The sequence below is a fragment of the Penaeus monodon genome, chromosome 13, assembly GCF_015228065.2.
Source record: "Penaeus monodon isolate SGIC_2016 chromosome 13, NSTDA_Pmon_1, whole genome shotgun sequence".
In the NCBI taxonomy this organism is placed as follows: Eukaryota; Metazoa; Arthropoda; class Malacostraca; order Decapoda; family Penaeidae; genus Penaeus; species Penaeus monodon.
In genome coordinates, this window is record NC_051398.1 from 38,969,942 (window position 1) to 38,991,310 (window position 21,369).

Consider the following 21,369-nt stretch of genomic DNA (forward strand, 5'->3'; position numbering starts at 1 on the left):
TATTTATAATTTGGCATGGTGAATGTATTACTAATTCAGAGATCTTATTGAGCCCATTACAAGCAATATTTATTCCCTTGTCATGACAGTAGCCTGAGTTTCCCATTGCCTGACAGTGATAGTCTGAGTAGACTTCAAGCAAATTCTGTCTCAACATCAGCTAATGTAAATCCTGAATATTTCTGGAGTATTTCATAGACAGAGGTTTAATCTGATGTCCTCTTTAACATAAACAAATATTTAAAAATTAAGAGGGAAAGGTAATTGGTATCCATAAACAATAGTAAGTTTATCTTTTATGAAACTCAAAAGTCTTGTACAACTTAGATTTTGGGATACAGTTATTATTAACTGCTTGGATGAATTTTCTGTACTTGGTTGAGACGCTGCTCTTACATATCTTAAACACTATTATCTCTCCTCTAATATACCATCACGTTTGGAATGTTAGTTTAATAATCACAATTACTTTCAAATCACAATCCTTAAAACTTGGAGATTAGCATTCATGCATACCACATCAATTATGAAAAAAACAGAGAAGAATTTTGAAGTACAATAAATAGTACTCAACAAATTTTTGAGTTTAAAGGCTATTCCATAATTAAGCTGACATGTATCAAATGACAGACAGATTTGATTAAAAAATATATATATAAATAAAATAAAATAAATTATAAAAAGGAAAAATGATGATAGGACAACATGAATTGGCCAAAAAGGTGATGAAAGGAAAAGGAGGAAGATGGGAAGAGAAGAAGGCAAAAGTGAAAAGGAGCACAAAAGTATCTAAAAATACAGAGCTTACAGAGCATTCAACCACTGGAAGCAGTAGCTAAAAATGTGAACAAACACATAAATAAATAAATTATAAATTTGATATATAAATAAATATAACATGTAAATAACTTAAAAAAATGACTGACTTACTATCCTCAGTCACCTCTCCACCTTTGACAGATAATCATATTCTCCAGAAAGCACTCTGGCTGCATGCTATGCTGAATCAAATATATCATAATCTTGCTATCATAAACTTTTAGTGTAAGTTTTACATTTATAAGTTGCTTAACCCATTGGATCCGGTTACATCACAACAATTAAATCACAAAAAATCTGGGCATTAGGCTTAGGTGAGCAGCTGCTCTGCCAGGTGGCTGCTTGTAGGCCGTGCGCCAAAAACGTGTGCACGGTGACAAGACTCTATGCCTCCTATTTGCAAAGTTATCTACTTCTTTTACGCATAAGCATTTTTAGCTCTTTGGTCATTTTCCAGTATCCATATTTGTTATTTGATTTGCATTATCCAGATGGTATATATATATATATATATATATATATATATATATATATATATATATATATATATATCTCTTTTTTTTTCTTTGCACAGACTCCACTCATCTCTCTAGGTAGTCTACAAATCAGTGCAAGAAAAATAGAACTATGTAACTATGAAATTTACATAATATTCAACTTTCTGTGAAACAACCTGCATCAGCTCACCGTGTTAGGAATGTGATGCCGAGAGTGGAAATGGCATCCTCCATGGAGCAGGTACTCTTCCAGTCACCGCTCACAGACATTTCATTCCACACTCATACATCGACAGGAATATTGCAAAATTGCCAATTGAGCAATATAAACTTCCCAATAGGTTTGTACACTTGTGGCGAGTCGTTTCCACCATTTCAGCCTTCAGCTGCAATGCTCACAACAGCCAGATTTTCCCATGACGGATTTTTTCATGATGTAATGGTCACGTCACCCGGATCCAAGGGGTTAATATTATGGACTTTCTTCTAGGAGAAAAAATAAATAAATAAAAAATAAATGGATGAATAAATAAATAAATAAAATAAATAATAAATAATTTACATGTGATACTGATTTCCTGAAGTGTTAAATTTATAGAATACTGTATTTCTTTTTTTAACATACTGTCAAGGATTTTGAGTAGCATCATATATAGTACTACTTAAAAATAAGTAAAATATTAAGTAAGGACATCCCTTTGTAAATATTCATTCTCATTCTCAGCAATATGCTGAATCAAACAAATATCATGGTATCAAGATATTCAGTTAAATCTTTCTTAGACAGAAATGTATCAACTCTAAAAGAAGAAGAAACAGCCTCTTCTGGGTTCTTCAAACAAGGACCAAAAACATGGATTAAGACTAATTTTCCACTGACATGCATTTACTCTTCTCTTATGATACTCGATAAATAATTCATACAATTACAGACATTTCACTACTGACTATTGAACAGTTACTGAAGTATAGACTCTGTATCTGACAAATATCCTGTAGTGATGACATCTGCAACATAAACCAAGCCTCTAATGCAAGTTTCTCTAAGGTGTCCTTTTTGGCACTTTAATGGAATCCGTATCATTAATAAATTAAAGCCATCTGCTTTATGTAAATATAATGACATGTACCTTATAAAACCTTGAGAAAACAGAAAGATAAATGCTGAAGTCAAAGAGAGCTCTGTGTAACATCATCAACACTTCCAGCACTTTTGGTGAAGTCATTCTCCTCTGCTTCCAAGTTCTGCTGTCTTGGGATCCATATCTGAGCTGCTTCTCTGAAAACAATAAGAAATGTGATTCACTGACTTATCTAATAGATATTCAGAGCAAAATGTATAGATACCTATATATATTCACAAAAACAATCAAAACAACCTCTACTTCAGCTCAGGTGGGTTCTATATTACTGCCACCAAGATGCCACATTGTAAATATATCTAAGTGAAGCACTCATGGAATAAATTAGCTTTAGTATGACGTATTCTTCAGTAGAAGAATGTACCCGGATTCGTGGATTCACTTATGTGAATGGGCAAAGACCATGTTGCCACTTGGGGTGCTTTCCTTTCTTTAAATGCACTTGCTAACACCCTTCGCTATGCCTTTGTTGTCTCTTACTAAATGTCCCACCTCCAGAACATACCATGAATTTCAGGTCTGAGAGAGCTCGTTGCCTACACCCAATCCCTTCACAACTGAGTGAGTGGTGGAGTTGCCACCAGCAGGCAGTTGGCGGGTAACCTTGGTTGTGACGGGAGTGTGAGTGTGGGCTGGGCAGACTCCTGTGTTCATGTTATTGGTGTTTTTTTTCTATGTTCTGTACGTTTTTCTATGAATGAACTCAGCTGTGATATGTGACCTAGATAACAGTAATAAATGCTGTGGAATAATAGATATTGGTCTCTCAACTCCTGTAGACTTAGGAGGTAACTTTGCCTGGCTTTTTCCCCTGCCCATATTCATACCCTATAATTCACGACTTGAGGAATACTTGTCAGGTCCTGTAAAAAGGGTGAGTGGCAGAGTAGCTGCACACCAACTACTGCATAGCATATATTTTGTATCTACCCACCATCATGTGCACTAGCAGATATACCCAAAACCAAAAGGCAAGGAACTTACAAGTAACACTCTCTGATGTTGAATCTTTCAGAGAAATCATTTCAAGTTAACACATATAAGATCTAAACACTAACAATAAAAGGCATGTTTCATATCAATTCACCTGAGAAGGTTCTTATGTGCAGTGGCTGCCTGGTACCACAAAACTAGTCCAACAATTGCTGACCATGTTCGCAAGGGGCCCAGAAGGAGTGCCATTGTGCCATATGCCAACCAGAAGAAATAAGCTGAGATCATCTGAAAAAGTAAAGTAATACCAATTAGGTATTTCATTTCCAATGAAATACCTACAATTTCTATATTTGCTATTAAGATGGCAATATAGCTACAAGGAAGAATATATGCTTCCTCAAAGAATGATTTTGTATCTAAAACAAGCTTATAAATTCAGATGATCATCAGAATCTCTTACAGACTCAAGTGAAAAAGGGTACAATTAGACCATTTTTCAGCAACATACTGGAAATGTAGTCTTTTGTTTTCTTCATATTCCAATTATATATTTCAATAACTACATTTTTAGTTTTCATTATGTTTTATCAAGCCACTAGTGCAACTAATTAATATTTATTGCCAATTCTACAGCTCACACTACCAATACAGTTACAAAAATGCTACTTTTACACCTCATGATTTAGGTTACACTATACAATATAAAAAGAAACCAAACCTTACAAGTTATAGCTTTCAGTAAAGGATAAAATTACTGATTGTTTAACTTATAAACAATCAGTACTTTCCACTAAAAGTTACTGGAAGAAAGACTAACAAAATTAAGAGAGAGATGAAGACAATTCTTGAGATCTATTGTTAATCAAAACCTGCACATATTAAATGTGTCCTCCCATGCATGATAGAATGTTAATGCTTGAAAAATTACGTGAACTTCCTAAGGAATTTATTATACGATTTATCTCAATAACCACATCAGAGTATAAAGGCTTAAAAAAAATCCAAATAGTCCTACCTGACTTGTAATAATTATTAGCAAACAAATATGTCGCCAAAGGTACTGGGGGAAGCTACAGATGGGACTAATGTACAGTGACCTGAATCTGAAAAAATCAAATACATATATAAGTATAAACTGTGACATAAAAATCACATTCTAACTATGTGAACAAGTATGAATGATAATAATTATTATTCTCTGCTGTGAATAAACTTCTCTTGACCAGAGCTCAGTTTCCCAATATCTTAATTACATGAAAACCACACAAGAAAAGTTTTACATTTATTTAAAGATATAGAAATCCTCAAAGATTTCCAAGCCATGGGATAATATTCCTGAACATTTTTTAAAGTAATTTCTAATAAGAAAAGGGTAATAAAACTGAATTATATGAATGAATTTAAATAAAAAACATTACCAATAATGATATTTTCCACATTTCTTCATGGTGACACTGTCATCCTATTTATTAGTATGTAAAGACTAGCTTTAAAGATGGAATTTAAAATATTAGCTCTTAGCTCTGCATATATTTCACCTACTCTCCAAGGCCAGATCTATAGTGAGATAATGTACAATCAAATTCAACACATTAATTACATAAAAATATCTGTTAACATATGAGAATGAATCTCCTGTTTAATTAGGATGAGGCATATCTACAATGTACAATATCTAAAATAGACTACAAGTGTCAAAAAATGGACATATCTAATAGAGACTTATCCCCATTATGTGCAGGGTGTTCTAACTACCAATGTTGTAATTACCTTAGATCAATGCAATGGGAAACTGCCATAATGAGTGGTACTTGGAAGACCACCATCTGAAATGAACAACAAAAATAAATCTTAATAAAACTTGTTATTCCAAATGACATAAATCATAAATATTTTTAAATAACCAGGCACAGATCATGTTCATTAACAATCACTGACAATAGTGCCTTACCTGAAAGAATCCATAGGCATAGGTGAGAGACCCAGGTAGGTAACTTCTGTTGACAAAGGTTCCCCATGCAAATACCACACCAATATGGTTTTCAATTACCTCCCCAACAAACCAGGGTCCTGTAAGAAATGTGTATATATATTGTATGCAAACCATAAATAATTTAATAACATTTATACAGTACAGCATACAGTATCAAAACATGTGTTCAACCTTCTTCCAGATGACTAAATATGCAAAATACTGTCTGTGCTTTTGCATCATTGTGATTTCTGGGTTCCAATATTTTGAGTAGAGACCCTCTAGATCAGGATTAAGTTTTAAGTTGGAAAACAAACTATCAAATCATCAAGAGATATCCTGATAACTTGAAACCATAACTGAAACTTCTATATAATCAAGTCTGAGTCCTCTCCAATGTTCAAAAAAGCCAGACCCAAAAGAAAAATCTAAATTGCTAAACAATCTCAGGGTCCAAACTGCCAGCCCTATTCCCTTTAAATTTTTCTTACAATGTACTTAGTATCTTAAAGTAAGGTATTATGTAAGGCAGACACCATGGGAATCACAATCTGAAATTAGGAAATATTAGTCAACTTACTTTCCTTACAATTATTTTGCAATTATCTACCCAGTCTCTGCACTTATAAAAGTCAATAAATCATGAACAAGAAAAACAGAGCACTCTACATTTATATAGCAATACTACCATAATACCAAAAATGTACAAATTGTTGAAATTTTCTTCAAGAAAAAATACCAGTTAATAAAAAAAATGATATTCTTCGTGCTTAAATTCCATAAATGAATGTGTAAATACAAATCACATAGGACAAAGCTAGCAATTTTGCTGTAATATGATTTCTTCAGCAAATGAATGAATTAATAAATATAAAAAAAAAGAAAAAGATAAAGGAAAAAAAAAAATCAAGCTATAGCAGTTTCCAGATGAATTATTAATGTTGCCTGCTCTTTGTGACAAAATAATAAATATTGTGGCACTGTGACATCATTCTATAGGACGGTACTTGAAATCACAGTTTCCTCCCACCATTAGAACTGAGTGCCTGGATTTTGACCACAGATCAAAATCCAATCATCGGGCTTACTTCAGAGGCTGTTATGCTGTATCAAGATGGTAACAGACACTTCTTGTTGAACAGACTCCATATTATCTCATCATATACTTTACAGACTATGAAATAATAATAACAATAGGTTATTTGTACCATTTTCTATATTTTTGTTTCATTCATTTCTCCTTAACACACCCTGCACTGCTGGTAACTGAGGGTAAGAATACATTCCTACATGTGGACACAGTGTCCTCCCTGGAGACAGCCTTCTACCAGGCTTGGCTCACAGATAGTACACTTCACCCTCATTGACTGTTGGAAACCCAAATGAAGCTTGGAAAAAGCCCCTTCTTGAATGCCATCTGAGTCAATCTCCTCCAAGTGCTTTCTGCACTCATGGTGAGATATCCTCCTCATCCGCTTCTCAGCCAATTTTTTCTTTGATAAGATGTTCCCGTCATTCACCCCTAGGCCAATTTTTTTCACTTCAAGACTCAATTCCAGTAAATTAATTATCAACATACTTAACTTCTTTTCTTAAGAGGTGTGAATAATCATTTGATATCTCTGTGGACAAAGGCAACAATAGTGTGAAATTTCCCCATAGGTCATGGAATGTTGCATTGTCACAAATGATCCAAGTTTTTTTTATAATATACCAGTTTTTGGATGCAGTCAGTATAAAAAAGACATCTGTTAATCCCACATAAATCAAAATGATTTCAGATTTTTGGTGAATAAGCACAAAATTTAACAATCAGAGATATAAACTTTTATGAATTTGGCATACTTGTGTGATTCTTGTAACTAAGATTGTCAATTGTTGTATTCACTTAAACAGAGGTAGTGTAGCAAAGTAATTATCAAAATATTTAAACAATTACTATTACTCATAAAGAATAATTGGATAAGAAACTTGGATGAAAATGTTATAGAAAAAAAAAATTATAATGGAAGTGAAATAAGCTTAGGTGACTTTGGTGAACTTTGTGGTGTTGCCAATGATTTCGAAAATGTTAATCAAGGAGGTAGGGCATGCAAAAAGGCCTTCAGTGAAGCTGGTGCTTATGTAACTAATGTCAATGATAATGGTGGTAAAAGTAACTGAAATATAACCTATGGTCCCACTGTTTTGCCACAGGATGTGGAAGGCTCACTAGTGTTATAGGCAATTTTCATTTGTTTAAATATGTAAGCAGTGTTTTTATGAAATTACTTTCATGGATTTCATTCTTAATTGCTACAGGCCAGGATTTCTTGAGCAAAATTTGAACTGTGCTGATGCTGATTGTACTGAATTTTGTTTATTTAAAAAAATATCACATAAATCTAAATATGGAGCAAAGCTGAAGTAGCATCTCTAAAACATAAACAATATCATTTGTCAGTGAAAAACAAGGATTTGACAATGAATTAATAACAGGAGAGGGAAGGTATCACATTTTCTCATACCACAAAATAGCAAATTCTCAACAGGACCCAATCAGTACATTAAAGTACTGTATATACAATGGGAATATGTCAAAATTCACAAGAATATTCTGCTATGATTTTCCTCTAAATCCCAAATGATTCTCCTTCTACATATTCCATATAGTGTAAGCTAATACTCCACATCCTTTGCAATTATCAAAAGACATCTTGGATAGCTGATGTCAGCCTACATCAGACATTTCTGCTATGTAATGTTCTACCTCTCTCACTCATGGAAATGTGGTAGATATTATAGTAATGTTGATGATTATATGAAGTTCTTTTACACATTACAGATACATCATTGTCTGCCTTCTTCCTAAAACTGCAAAGTATTATTTTCTATAACATGGAAATGAAAAATGAAAATAGTATCCAGTGGCTGGATCACCATACTGAGTGAAGTTGACCTATTGGATATGGAAGCATCACGGCAATCAAATCACAGAAAATCTGGGTATTAGGCCGCTCTGCTGGGTGGCTGCTTGTAGGCCGGTCACACACGAACACATGTTTGCGGTGACAAGTCTCTGTGCCTCCAATTTGCAAAGTTATTTATTCTTTTTATGCATAAGCGTTTTTAGCTTTTTGGCCATTATCCAATGTCCATATTGCCATTTGATTTGTATTATACAGATGGTAATAGATTTTTCCTTTGTACAGACTCCAATCATCTCACAAGGTAGTCTACAACTCAATGGAAGAAAAATAAACTATGTAACATTATGTTACTTTTTTTTTTTTTTTTTTTTTTTTTTTTTACATAATATTCAATTTTATGTAAAAAAACATGTGTAGCCACTCATAGTGTCAGGAATACAATGCTGAGCATGGAAATGGCATCCTCCATGGAGCAGGAACTCTTCCAGACATTTCATTCCACGCTCATACATTGATGGGAATAATGCAAAATCGCCAAATGAGTAAAATAAACCTCCCAATAGGTCTGTGCACTCATGGCAAGTCTTTTCCATCACCCTAGCCTTCAGCCGCAACACTCACAGCGGCAGGTTTGTGTCACCTAGCCAACAGCCAGATTTTCCAGTGACGAAATGTTCACATCAACCACTCAACCCAGATTTTTTAATGACGTGATAGTTACATCACCCGAATCCAACAGGTTAAGTATTAAAAATTGTCTGGGAGATATCATAAAAGTATAATCTCTCGTTTTTATTCTAGCAATTCTGAACCTGTGTGTAAACTACAAGTGCGAATTAACATACATGTCAATGCTATAGACATTTTCATTATCATCCACAAAAGATAAAAATATATGAAAAAAGACTTCTGGCTAATGTATGGTACCTCTTCATCAATATAAATCATTGTACATCTTCATTAATATAATTACTTCAGAGTATAGGTACTGTAATGCATGAGCTAGCACACATCTAATGAATAATAAGCCAAACTCAAAAACATCTATGACTTGTCCCATCAACCTGAAGATGATGATAACCCTGTGACAATATTTTTAAAAACATAAGGCTCTTCATAATGAGGCATAAATGAATCCACAGTTGGTTATCAAATGGAAAATGTGTATGAAACCAACGGGGTAATTGTGGATTATATGCATCATGCTAGATAATTTAATGCATACCATGTAATCCAGGAAGCATAAAAGAGATAAGGAAAGGATGTATATTCAGTGTTCAGTGTCTAGTAATACCAACACTCCTTCACAATTGTAGACACCACAAAATACAGTGATGGTGATAGGTTTTGTTCTCAACAAACAAAATATATAACAAAAATTTAACTTGAGACAGAAATTGCACAATTTAATATATTCACTTTCAGCTTATAATAAAAAAGAAGAAAAAAGTCAAATATAGAAGTAAACAAAATGGCTACATGACAAGGTCATCCTACTTAATGAAGCAATTCTCAAAATGGGTCAAATCTGAAACAATTGACTATATGTAAAAGAAAAAAAGGATGTTTAGTTAGGGAATCACTGTCACTTATAAAAAATCACATTTACAAAAAAAAGTTAAATATATATAATAACTAACCCAGATAAGGTCTTAGACTAACAAAAAGAGAGAAGAAAAAAATCTAAGATCACTATGAAGTATATTCAAAATAAAGCATATAAATGTATACTATCTCTGCAAGAAATCCCCTTGTCAGAAATAAATAATTAAGTAAATAACTATAACAATAGAAGAAAAATAAATCAATGGTGGTGGTAGGGGTGGTAACAATAATGGTAACAATAACAACAACAACAATAAAATAATAATAATAATAATAATAATAATAATAATAATAATAATAATAGTAATAATAATAATAATAATAATAATAATAATAATAATAATAATCATAACAAACTTAAATATAATAATAAAAAATACAATAATGATAATAATAATGTTAATATTGTAAATAATAATAGTAACAATAACAGTCATAATAACATTAATAACCAAAAAATAAAAAGAACAAGAACAATGGTTAATGGTTAGAATAAATAAATATGCTACACATCAGAGGTCATATAGCACTATGGTAAAGTATTGTGGTAGAAAGTGTGGAAATGAGTTAATGATTAGGAAAGAATGTGTTCGATGTTGTGGAACACTGTAAGATAGAATGGCAGTGAAAGGGGTACAGAGGGGGAACAAATGGAATACAGTGGGGATTTGTAAACGAGGATGGGGTTAAAGGTATAGAGCAATCAGATCAAATGGATAGAATTAAATAAGGGAACAGGGGAAGGTGGAGAATTATCGGGAAGAATGTCAGGCATAAGGCTTACTTGAGTGACCACAGGTGTGTGGCTTGTAGACCGGGCACCCTTGCACAATCATGTGCAGTGTCTAGACTCCTTTGCAATGTTATTACCTCATTTTTTGCTTAAGCATTTTTTAATCTTTACTTTTAATTTTTTTGCCATTTCCCGATGTCTACACTTGTCATTAGTTATGCTGCAAAAATTAAAGACTGTTTTCCTTGAACAGACTCCATATTCTAGGCAGTTCATAACACGGTGCAATAATAATAACAATAAGTAACATTTTATTATTTTTGTCATTCTTAATTTTTTTCTTAAAATTTAATTGTCTGTAATACAACCTGTTTTGCTAGTCACGACAGGCAGGAATAGGATCATGAGCATGGCAATAGTGTCCTCCCTGGAGCTGTCACTTTTCCAGTCATGGCTCACAGATGATACATTCCACACTCACTTACTGATAGGAATTATGCAAATGTCCCTTCCTAAATGCCCACTGAGTCTAATCAATCTCCAAGAGATTTGTGCACTCATGGCAAGTCATTTCCATCGCCCTAGCCTTCATACAAAATTCCTGTCACCCTGGTCACTTAGCCAAAATTTTTCATGATGTGATGGTCACAACATTCAGATCCAAAAGTTAACATTCAAATCACATGAAACTCTCAATAAATCATATTGCTGAACTTTTTAAAAAGTGTTCCATAGTATGATCATTTTGCATTTCTCTTCTTTTTGATAACACATTCTAAATATAATTTGTTAATGATAAGATATGAGAGTTTTGTAAAGCTATTGTCAATATATCTATTTGTTCTTAAACATTTTGCCTAAAATTTTACCTTATTACAGAGACATTCCAAACAGAATAGATGAAAGTGAGAAGTATGTAAAACAAGCAAAATTAGTATGACTGAAACTTAAAAGGATTAAAAAGAAAAAACTTACCAAGTGGCAGGTATATGGCTGTTAGGATTAGAGGCCAAAAGAGTCTGTCCACTGACACCATCACCCACAGTTTCCGTAATATTGTGTTGCAAACAGACCATTTAAGACGTGGTCGTATCATCCGACGTTCTGAAATGCAAGGAAGAGATATAGTTCACAGGCTTAAAAATCACAGGATTATATGTCTATGGTATATTCATATCAAACAATATGCATGGATAAATACTATTTTACATATTTAGTTTCAGATATTAATGATGTTAAAATACATCCCCCATGAAGTTATTAATAAATCATGCGATATTTACATTTCAATTGAAATAAAACTTAAAAAATACATCAGCTTACCAAGAACTAAATGATGTATGTATCGAAGTATACAAAGAGGAATCACACATATGCACACCATGATACCAAACAGGAATTGGAACTGTAAACATAAGAGAAAATAAATTATGAAACTGCAATATCCTTTTAACAGACCTCATTCTTTTTTTTTTTTTTTTGCTCGGTAAGTAAATTAACAGAAAACTTCAAAATACAGAATTGACTATCAATTGAAAGCAGTAAATCAGAAAGATATCAAATGCACCTAACAGTAAATCTAGCACAAGTAAAAATATAAGACTAGAACTAATATCTACTTTATCTTATAGCATTAACATATACAGCATAAAATCTTAACTATGCTATACAGCAAGCAAAGGTAACAAAATAAACAAACCTATTGCAAAGCTGATTAATTTATCTCTTTAAATTTCATTCCATACAGCTTTAAAAGGAGACATTATCTTTGAAGCAAAACTTACAAACATTGAGACATTTGACATCAAGAGAGCTCTTGGCCAAAAACGAAATGATGGTCGAGATTCGTCAAGAGAAAATGGCTGAGTAATTGTTCCTTCCCGTCCATCTCTGTCTCTAACATGAACCTGAAATGAAGTTGCATTGTTAAATGAAGTGTATATTACTTACATATGAAAAACAATAAAATGTAACTCACTTCTGTAAAGTGATATGCATTTCATAATGCTTAATCCATATCTGGTGGGCCACGCCTATAGCCTTCATAACAAAACAACTCATCACACTATAGGTGTCGCGAAGAAAGGAAAGTTCTGCTACATGTAGCGGACTCCCGGGTCAAATGGCAGGATGGTTGCCAAAAATTACCAGTCACTGACACCGAGAGATTTCAGATACCGTCATTGGCGGGTTAAAGAAAGAGATTGTGCCTTAACAAAATACACATTGAAATCACTTTTGTCTTGTAATGATTTAATTTTACACTGCTCCACTTACATGTCAATGTGTCTGAAATGACTTCAAACAACAGACATACAGTCTGCCATCAATACTCATGAGGGACTGGTTTCAAATGCAGTATTTTTCACCCACCATTCATATCCTCTGATATAATTTAAAATAATTGTAGATTATTAATTATAATACCTATTGCAATGTAAGTACTATCTAAATATATACTTTAGTGCATTGTTTAGGAAATAATGACAAGAAACAAGGTCTTCACATGTTCAGTACAGATGTTACTTTTGTAATCCTAATTAAATAACAGCAACAATATAACAGCCTTCTGTTATATTCATACTTACTGATCTTACACTTCTGGGAGCACCATACCACTTTTCAAAAGAGCTATGAAACAAAACAGCACTTTATACTCACTCTCAGTCCTTGAGGAATTGCACTAACATTATAATTAATTTTTAAGAGCCATTTTCTTTTTTCAAAACAAAATGGGCAACAAACAAGTATATATCAAACAAAAGAAACTTCATGTTCAAACATCAACTGCTGGAGAGACAGGAACTGTGAGTTGGTTGGTGGCTACAGTTATGCTGTGCAATATATTTCAACTTTACTTTCTGGGACTACCAAGATTTTTCATATATTTATCTTTAGATGATTGAAACCACAGAAAGTAAGTTGCTCTGGTCTCCTGTATAATTCTGTGAAAGATACTCCAGTGAATCTCCAACACTTGTCTTTTCTAACTTTCCTACTTTTAGCATTAACCCTTGGATACCCATTAGCTTCATCTTGCTAAGCCAGCTATTTCCTAAACCTGTCAGAGCCCTTACACAGAGGTCTAGCCAAAGTATCAGCTTTGGATTATTGGTGCAGAAAATTTTTTTGAGGAAAATTCTCCAATCCTACTTTCTCCTTTGGATATGTCTGACCTGCAATTTCCTATGGATGAAGAGCATATCATGAGATCTTTTTACTGGTTCTTCATAGTTGAAATATTTATACAAATACTTAATATGAGGATGCAGTGAATGTCTTCTTACCCCATTACCTAAAATTGGTTATAACTTTCTTATATGTTCTAGGATGGAATGACAATAATGTCATGTCCACTATGATTTTAGTTCATTTCCGTGTTTAGAAAGAGAAGGTTCCACAAGTGCTCAGTCACCAAGGAGTCCATTACTAAAACTACCTATCTCATCCATTAACCCTTTTTTTTCAGAAATATTTTTCTATTGCTATTATCATTCAAATAACATTACAATAATCGTAATGTTAAAATAATATTAACAGGATCAGTATCAGTAGCATTAAATTATTTTTTGAAATTTCAAATTCAAGGAATGGCGAAATCTGGGGAGGTAATGTAGGACCTACTAATTAACACCTTGGTGGCTAAGCACGGTGTCTAACATAATTCACCCAAAAATACAGTGGGCAGTACATGTACTCACAACCATTGGTAAACAAAAAAACAAATTAACATGCTTAGAACAATATCAATGGCAAACATCAAACTTCTTACCACAAGTGAATGTATTCCATCTGCATATCTCTCGGCATTCCATTTAGTTACATACAATGGTCCTTCTACATGGGAAAGTACAAGCCACGACTGGGACTCATCCAGTCTAACTCTAGCCTCTACAATGGGAGCTAGTGACCAAATCAGCACCCTGTTGAACCAAAACAAATACATGTTAAAATAATCCATTATAATAATGGACAACTCATGCCAACAAATGCAGAAAAAAGTACCAAAAAGATGCAATTTTACAATATTTACCTGTACTAATAAAAGTAACATTTTATTAGCAATCTGTCACCAAGGAAATATATTGTTCCTTTTCATTTTCTTTTATGAAATGTCTCTACACATAGATGTCTCCACAAGTACTTAGCCACCAAGGAGTTAATTGGTAAAGTACATGATCTCATCTGATTTTAACTTTCCTTAAATTTTTGGGAAAAATTATTTTTCAAATAATTCTATCAACACAGATACTGTTATTTTTATTGTAGACCTTATGATTCTTATAGTCATTACTATTAATAATAATAATAGAAGAGAATATTACCAGAAATATAAGAAAAGGGTAAACAGACAAGATAGATGAGTCTTTATGATTTAGTACTTGTGGAGCCATCTCTGTGACTTGTAAAGCCATTTGACTTTTTGAGCCATCTATGTGTAGAGACAAGTAATAAACTAAACTTATAGTGAGCATGGCAAGTCTGTACATGTCATCTCCAGAGGAACTGGGTTAAGAAATAAGAATACTTTTATGTTTATACATCTATATGTTTCGCACACATGCATGTGTGAGTGTGTGTGTGTGTAAGCCAAACAACCTTGGCAATATATGACAATGCTTCAGTCAATCATCCAAATTCCTTTAGAGTATGATAATGGTATTACCAAATATAAGCTGTTAAAAACAAACACAAACAGAGGTCTTCTTCTGGTTAATCTTTCAAAATTATATTTTCATAGCAATGGGAAACCATGCAATAGAGTTCACAGTGACAATATGCACCTTGTCTAAATGATGCTATTGTCAGTTTGACCTTCTTACCTAGCTTTAACCCACTCACTCCAGGGTAACACCCTCACATGTCATGGCTGGCCTTACTTTATTCTAGGATGACATCCCATAATGTTATGCATAGACAAGCCTGCTCAAAGTTGTGTGTGCTAAATAGACACGTGATTTTGTCCCTCAAGAGAAACAGACCCCAAAAAGTACTTTTAATGCCTCTTTTTAAGCTAATTACCTAGAGAGTAGTTTATACTGCAACCATAAGCATAGAGAACAGGGAAAATTATGTTTTCTATGCTTCTATTTTTTTCCTCAAGCAGATGACACTGCCTGCATCCTGACATGTGGTTCAGAATGGCTTGTGAGTGGGTTAATGTTCCAGTCACATTTGTTTTAAATTTAAAGGGATCCTTTGTGTTAGTTGAAAAGAGAGAAAAAAGGAGGAGAAAAAAGAAGGAAAAGATACTAATGATTATCAAAACATGAAAGTGATAAAAAGCAACATAAAAATAAAAGGCACCATACACACACCACACCACACCACACCACACCACACCACACCACACCTCTCACACACACACACACACACACACACACACACACACACACACACACACACACACACACACACACACACACACATAGAGGAAGAGTAGAGACTAAAAACCAGAAAGCATAAAACAGAGGCTGAAGACAGGAAACCCAGGAGAAAGGTGAGAAGAGAGGAGCAGAGAAATGTGAGATGCAAGAAGAAAGAAGGGAAAAGGGGCAAGATGGAAGAAGGAAAATGGGAAAGTGTAGGGGATGGCAAAAGGGAGAGGGAGGAAGCAGGGGAAGCAGATAAGGAAGAGGAAGTGGGAAAAGGATGTGGCGGAGGAATAAAAAAAGGAAGACAAAGAAGGAAGAAAAATAGAGAAACTGAGAAAGAGGATAAAAGATGTATACAATTTCCATATATAAAAAAATATGAGCTATCATTACAAATTTGTCAAAGATGCAATTATATAAAAGTATGCTCTAAAGATGTTAATAGTACAAGGGAATACCCAGTAAAAAAGTCTGCAACATAATATGGAGAATGCAAAATATCTATAAGAAATCATTAGAAACAGATCTTGATTGCTGCACTTTTCAGAAACATCTAAACATCTAAAATCATATATAAAAATCTAAATAATCCATATGATAAAGTAAGAATTTGTAATCTGCATAAGACATATTGCACCTATTTCCTGATGAAAAATCATATGTAAAACATTTTACATAATACATCTGCACGGATAAATCCAACTGACCTGATATGCGAAGATTCCCTCAAGAGGTGCAGTGGTTCGTGGAGGGGCATGGCAAATAAAGCGTGCTTGGGGTTGGTGACAAGGATAATGGGCCATGTGCCATGCGTCACATCCGTAAAAGAAAACAGGCCATGGTCTATTGCTGCTACTCGAAAACTGAAAACAAGTTGCACATAAATCTTTCTTTTTTCTCTTCGTTAGTTTTTTTTTCTCTGCAGTTTCCTCTATCAACATCATGTAAGATAATTTACATTTAATAAAGAAGCTAGCTCTGCCAACTTTTTCTTTTGTTAGCCAGAATACCTAACAATCTATAATTACTTATTTCTTTATGCTTTTTGATATGCCATACAGTGATGCTTTTTTTTCTTTTTTTTCTGTCTTATTCCTTTATTGGCCCTGAGTTGTTGCCAAAAAGATCCACTTAATCTGAATTGTAATACCAACATAACAGAGATTACATTCTTTACAGATATCCTGTATCTACTTTGCAACTCAAAACTGATGCATATATAAGCTGCATGTATATACATAGCCTTTCTTTATTTCTTTTTCATGCAACTCACACAAAATAATATAATATCTTGATCTCCAGATCATTTTACTCTCAGTAACCAAAAAAGTTGAAACCACAAAATGCTTGATAATCAACCTATATTATCCAACCCTCCACTCTCCCACTCCCTTTCTCATTCCCTTTCCCTTCCTCTGTGAGTGCTGCGTGTGGTGTGTGAGTGGTGCATGCGTGTGCTGCGTGTTTGTGGTGTGGTGTGTGTTGGTGTGTTTGTGTGTGTGTGTGTGTGTGTGTGTGTGTGTGTGTATGTGTGTGTGTGTGTGTGTGTGTGAGTGTGTGTGTGTGTGTGTGTGTGTGTGTGTGTGTGTGTGTGTGTGTGTGTGTGGGTGTGTGCGTGTGTGTGGTGTGTGTGTGTGTGGTGTGTGTGTGTGTGTGTGTGGTGTGTGTGTGTGTGTGTGTGTGTGTGTGTGTGTGTGTGTGTGTGTGTGTGTGTGTGTGTGTGTGTGTGTGTGTGTGTGTGTGTGTGTGTGTGTGTGTGTGTATGTCTGTGTGTGTGTGTGTGTGTCTGTGTGCATGGGCTGTGTTCATTTGCATTTGTGTGTATACGCATATATGTATGTGCGTTGTCGTGTTGCCATATTTGGTTGCATGCTATGATATGTTATGTTATGTTATGGTTCTGTTGTGTTGTAGTGCCGTGTGCATAAGTACAATTTATGTGTCTGAATGAATACAGATGTAGATGTGTGGCCACATCTCTGTGTATGTGTGTGTGTATGTGTGTGTGTGTGTGTGTGTGTGTGTGTGTGTGTGTGTGTGTGTGTGTGTGTGTGTGTGTGTGTGTGTGTGTGTGTGTGTGTGTGTGTGTGTGTGTGTGTGTAAAATGTAGATGCAGATGCAGGTGATGTGAGTGATATAATAATTATAGATGCAATGCCTAGTCAGGGTACAGATGTGTATGTGCAGGCAATCTGAGCCAGGAAAGTGCACATTTTTTAACATGTACATAGTGAAGAGTCCATTTCTCAGTTACCCAACTTTTCAACTTATATCTTATATCAAAATAAAATTACCAACTCCACTATGCTTTTCTGGATTTAAAAAAAATGTATTAAACATCACAACATGATAATCAAATATAATACCACACTATCATAAGTGTGGAGTATAAATTATTCCAATAATACTGTAAGCCTTTATTACAGCTTATATTTTCCATTGAAAGCTCAAATATTTCTATCTACCTACCACTTCTATACTGTCGTGCATAATAACCAAAAAGCTTTCTTTCAGAATTACAATGTACAATATGTTCTAAAAGCAGGGCCATAGACATAGAGGGAAAAGTAAAAAATATATATATTTATACATTATAATAATAAAGCATTTATTCCCTCTCAGTTCCTCCTTAGTCTAATTAACAGTTACTCTATGTACATAAAAGGTAAAAACAAGGATGTACAATATGGGGGAAAAAATCCTTTTCTTCCATCACCCTTAAAAAAAAATAGTATATGGCCCAGTCTAGAACTAATAAAGATGATTCCTTGATTAATACCATCCTATTATTGTCTAGCATATTCATGAATAAAATCACTATTTAATAATATCTTGAACATAGTCCTTCATGACTAGTCACCACTGCTTTATGCTTTTCTTTATACTTTAAGTTGCTTCACGACAGAGAAATGAACAATATACCAATTTTGGAAACCAGTAAATTAATGAAAGCATTCATATTTCTATAAAAATCTTTTAGAAAGTTGATTAGGACTTTGTGGTTTGCTTTTGCTATAATCAAAACCAAACCAGTCTAGCCCATTTCTAACATGATTACTTACATTCTTCCATCCTTCCAGTCACCTAATTCTAGTTCTAAAGAGCCAGTGTGCTGCCTGGTATACATATTTGGTGCAAGTCCTCCTAGGGTGTGTAGGTGACCACATAAGTATGCCAGCCCATGGCCCATGACTCGACGAATCCCTGGCTCAGGTGAGAGTATACAAGAGGTCGGATAATGGCCAAACCACACTGAGTAATTACTCTTATGGCTGGCAGTTTCAAATTCCTGAAGTAGCTTCATTTCTTTGTTTGTGAGCATACCTAAAAATGCAAACTTTTATTATGATATATATCATATAATACTCAACTTCTAATATAAATATGCTGTCTCTGTTTCAATTTAACACTCTTCTAGAAAGAACTGGAAGTCAAAATAACTTTGATTCCCATAATATGATATTGCATGATTGGCAGATTCATTTTTAATCAGCCAAAGCAAAGTCAAACAACACAGATGAACTTGCCAATAAAATTAAATGGCCTTTTTGGCCCTGGAAGAAGACAGGCATCAACAGCAATGAAGGCCACTGAATCATATCCATATTTGTGTATGTACATATATGAGCGCTGGTGACGTTGTCCTTGAATGCTGTAGTTTTGGTAAAAGTTGGCTTCACTAGCTAAGGATGGTACATTAAAGTTGTCTGAAATAATAACATATCAAAAATTAGCAAAGTAACTATTAGAATATACCACACTGCATTTGTTAATACATAACTATAATAGCAGTAGGAAATAAAATAGGAATTGTCCTATTTTCATAAGACAGGCTACCACATTGATATACTAACCATGATTTCCTCTGATGTCTAGCCAGACAGTGTTATTAAGAATTCCTGAGGTTTGAATAATATCACGGTATGTAGCCCACTCTTCTATATACTGTCTTGATCCCAGCATGTCAACAGTTTTGGCATCTGTTAAGTCACCTGTAAATTAAAATTTGATGAATAATAAAATACATTAAATATATCCCTATTTACAGACTACAAAAGAATACCTAATAAAAAAATAAAATACATTGATAACAAATACACAAATATACATATCAACATATGCATGCAGATATATAGACAAAAAAATCATGTTTTCAATCACAATAAAAACACAGATACACAGACCTATAAACTAGACTGAAAAACTAATCAATACATGAAAAATTCTGATTTGGAATTCTCATCCCAAAGATGATGGATGAATCAGTTCATGGGATGGGCATGAATTCAGAGTGGTATCAATGCATATCATGACAATGGTGGCTGTTCTGTGTTTTACATAATACAGAGAAGCATGGTTTTGTGGCTCTGGCTCTGATCCCGTTAGTTCTCTAGCTCCAGCCCTCCAAAGTCTGCATATGCCCTTGAAAAACAATAATCAACTAGTCTAGAACCAAAGACAAAAGTGAAAGGGAAACATTATTTCCACAATTCTTTTTTTTTGACTCATGTGGAAAGACTTTGTCATCAGCCCCACCACAGCAGCAAATGGGTTTACAAACCAAATTTCTAACTGTTACCATGTTACATATCAGTACTAATAAATTTAGATTTCTTAAAGTGCTAACAAAAACTTGTAATAATCAAAGGTATTTGCTGAAGAGATTATAGTAACATATCACAATTAACCTGTTGGATCTGAGTTACACTGATATCATCTTGAAAAATTTCAATGAAGGGCAGGTGATATGAACATCTAGTCATGGAAAAAAATTTGGCTGTGGTGGGAGTATCTCATCTTGGGAAATTATTACTGAGTGTTGGGTGGGGATATCTTGTTACGAGTCCACAAAACTCTTGGAGTCATATCATATCATATCATATCATATCAATGGGTCTTCAGGAAGCTCCTATAGGATTTCCACTGGTATACAAGGGTGAAGTTTGCCACCTGTTAACCATGCCTGGGAGAGAATCACCTCCAGGGAGGATACTATGTTTGCAAACAGGAACCTATTCCTGCCTGCAGTTACCCACGGTGTAAGGTGAATTACGGAAAACTGAACATGAAAATATAAAAAAATGGCACAAGACAATGCTACATATTGTTACTGTAAAAGCACAGAGTGCATTTGCACTGAGCTAATATGGAGTGTTCCATGAAAATGGTCTATTGTCATAAAGCATAACAAATTACAAATACAGACATAAGAAAATAGCAAAACAGCAAAAATTCATCTGCAGAAAAAGGGCTCATAGCATTGCAGAGAAGAAGCAAGAAGTCTTGATACACACAGGAGTGTCCATGTGAGCTGGCCCTAAAAGCTACACACCTAGGAAAGTCACTACTAAAGGAAGCTTAATGCATGGATTTTGGTGCAT

General features: G+C 34.1%; 1 protein-coding gene across 1 annotated transcript in view; it reads right to left on the bottom strand.

Moving 5' to 3' along the window:
- Nucleotides 1-1,374: 1,374 nt before the first annotated feature.
- LOC119580319 (transmembrane protein 62-like) overlaps nt 1,375-21,369 on the bottom strand; it is a 25,539-nt gene continuing 5,544 nt past the window's right edge. Inside the window, exons 4-16 of the mRNA XM_037928404.1 lie at nt 19,843-19,980; nt 19,516-19,695; nt 19,051-19,312; nt 16,696-16,851; nt 14,386-14,536; nt 12,398-12,520; nt 11,937-12,018; nt 11,589-11,717; nt 5,346-5,464; nt 5,165-5,220; nt 4,410-4,497; nt 3,546-3,679; nt 1,375-2,595 (exon numbers count right to left, since the gene is read on the bottom strand). Coding sequence (XP_037784332.1) covers nt 2,487-2,595; nt 3,546-3,679; nt 4,410-4,497; nt 5,165-5,220; nt 5,346-5,464; nt 11,589-11,717; nt 11,937-12,018; nt 12,398-12,520; nt 14,386-14,536; nt 16,696-16,851; nt 19,051-19,312; nt 19,516-19,695; nt 19,843-19,980 — 1,727 coding nt within the window. The 3' untranslated portion in view covers nt 1,375-2,486. The remainder of the gene's footprint in view (nt 2,596-3,545; nt 3,680-4,409; nt 4,498-5,164; nt 5,221-5,345; nt 5,465-11,588; nt 11,718-11,936; nt 12,019-12,397; nt 12,521-14,385; nt 14,537-16,695; nt 16,852-19,050; nt 19,313-19,515; nt 19,696-19,842; nt 19,981-21,369) is intronic.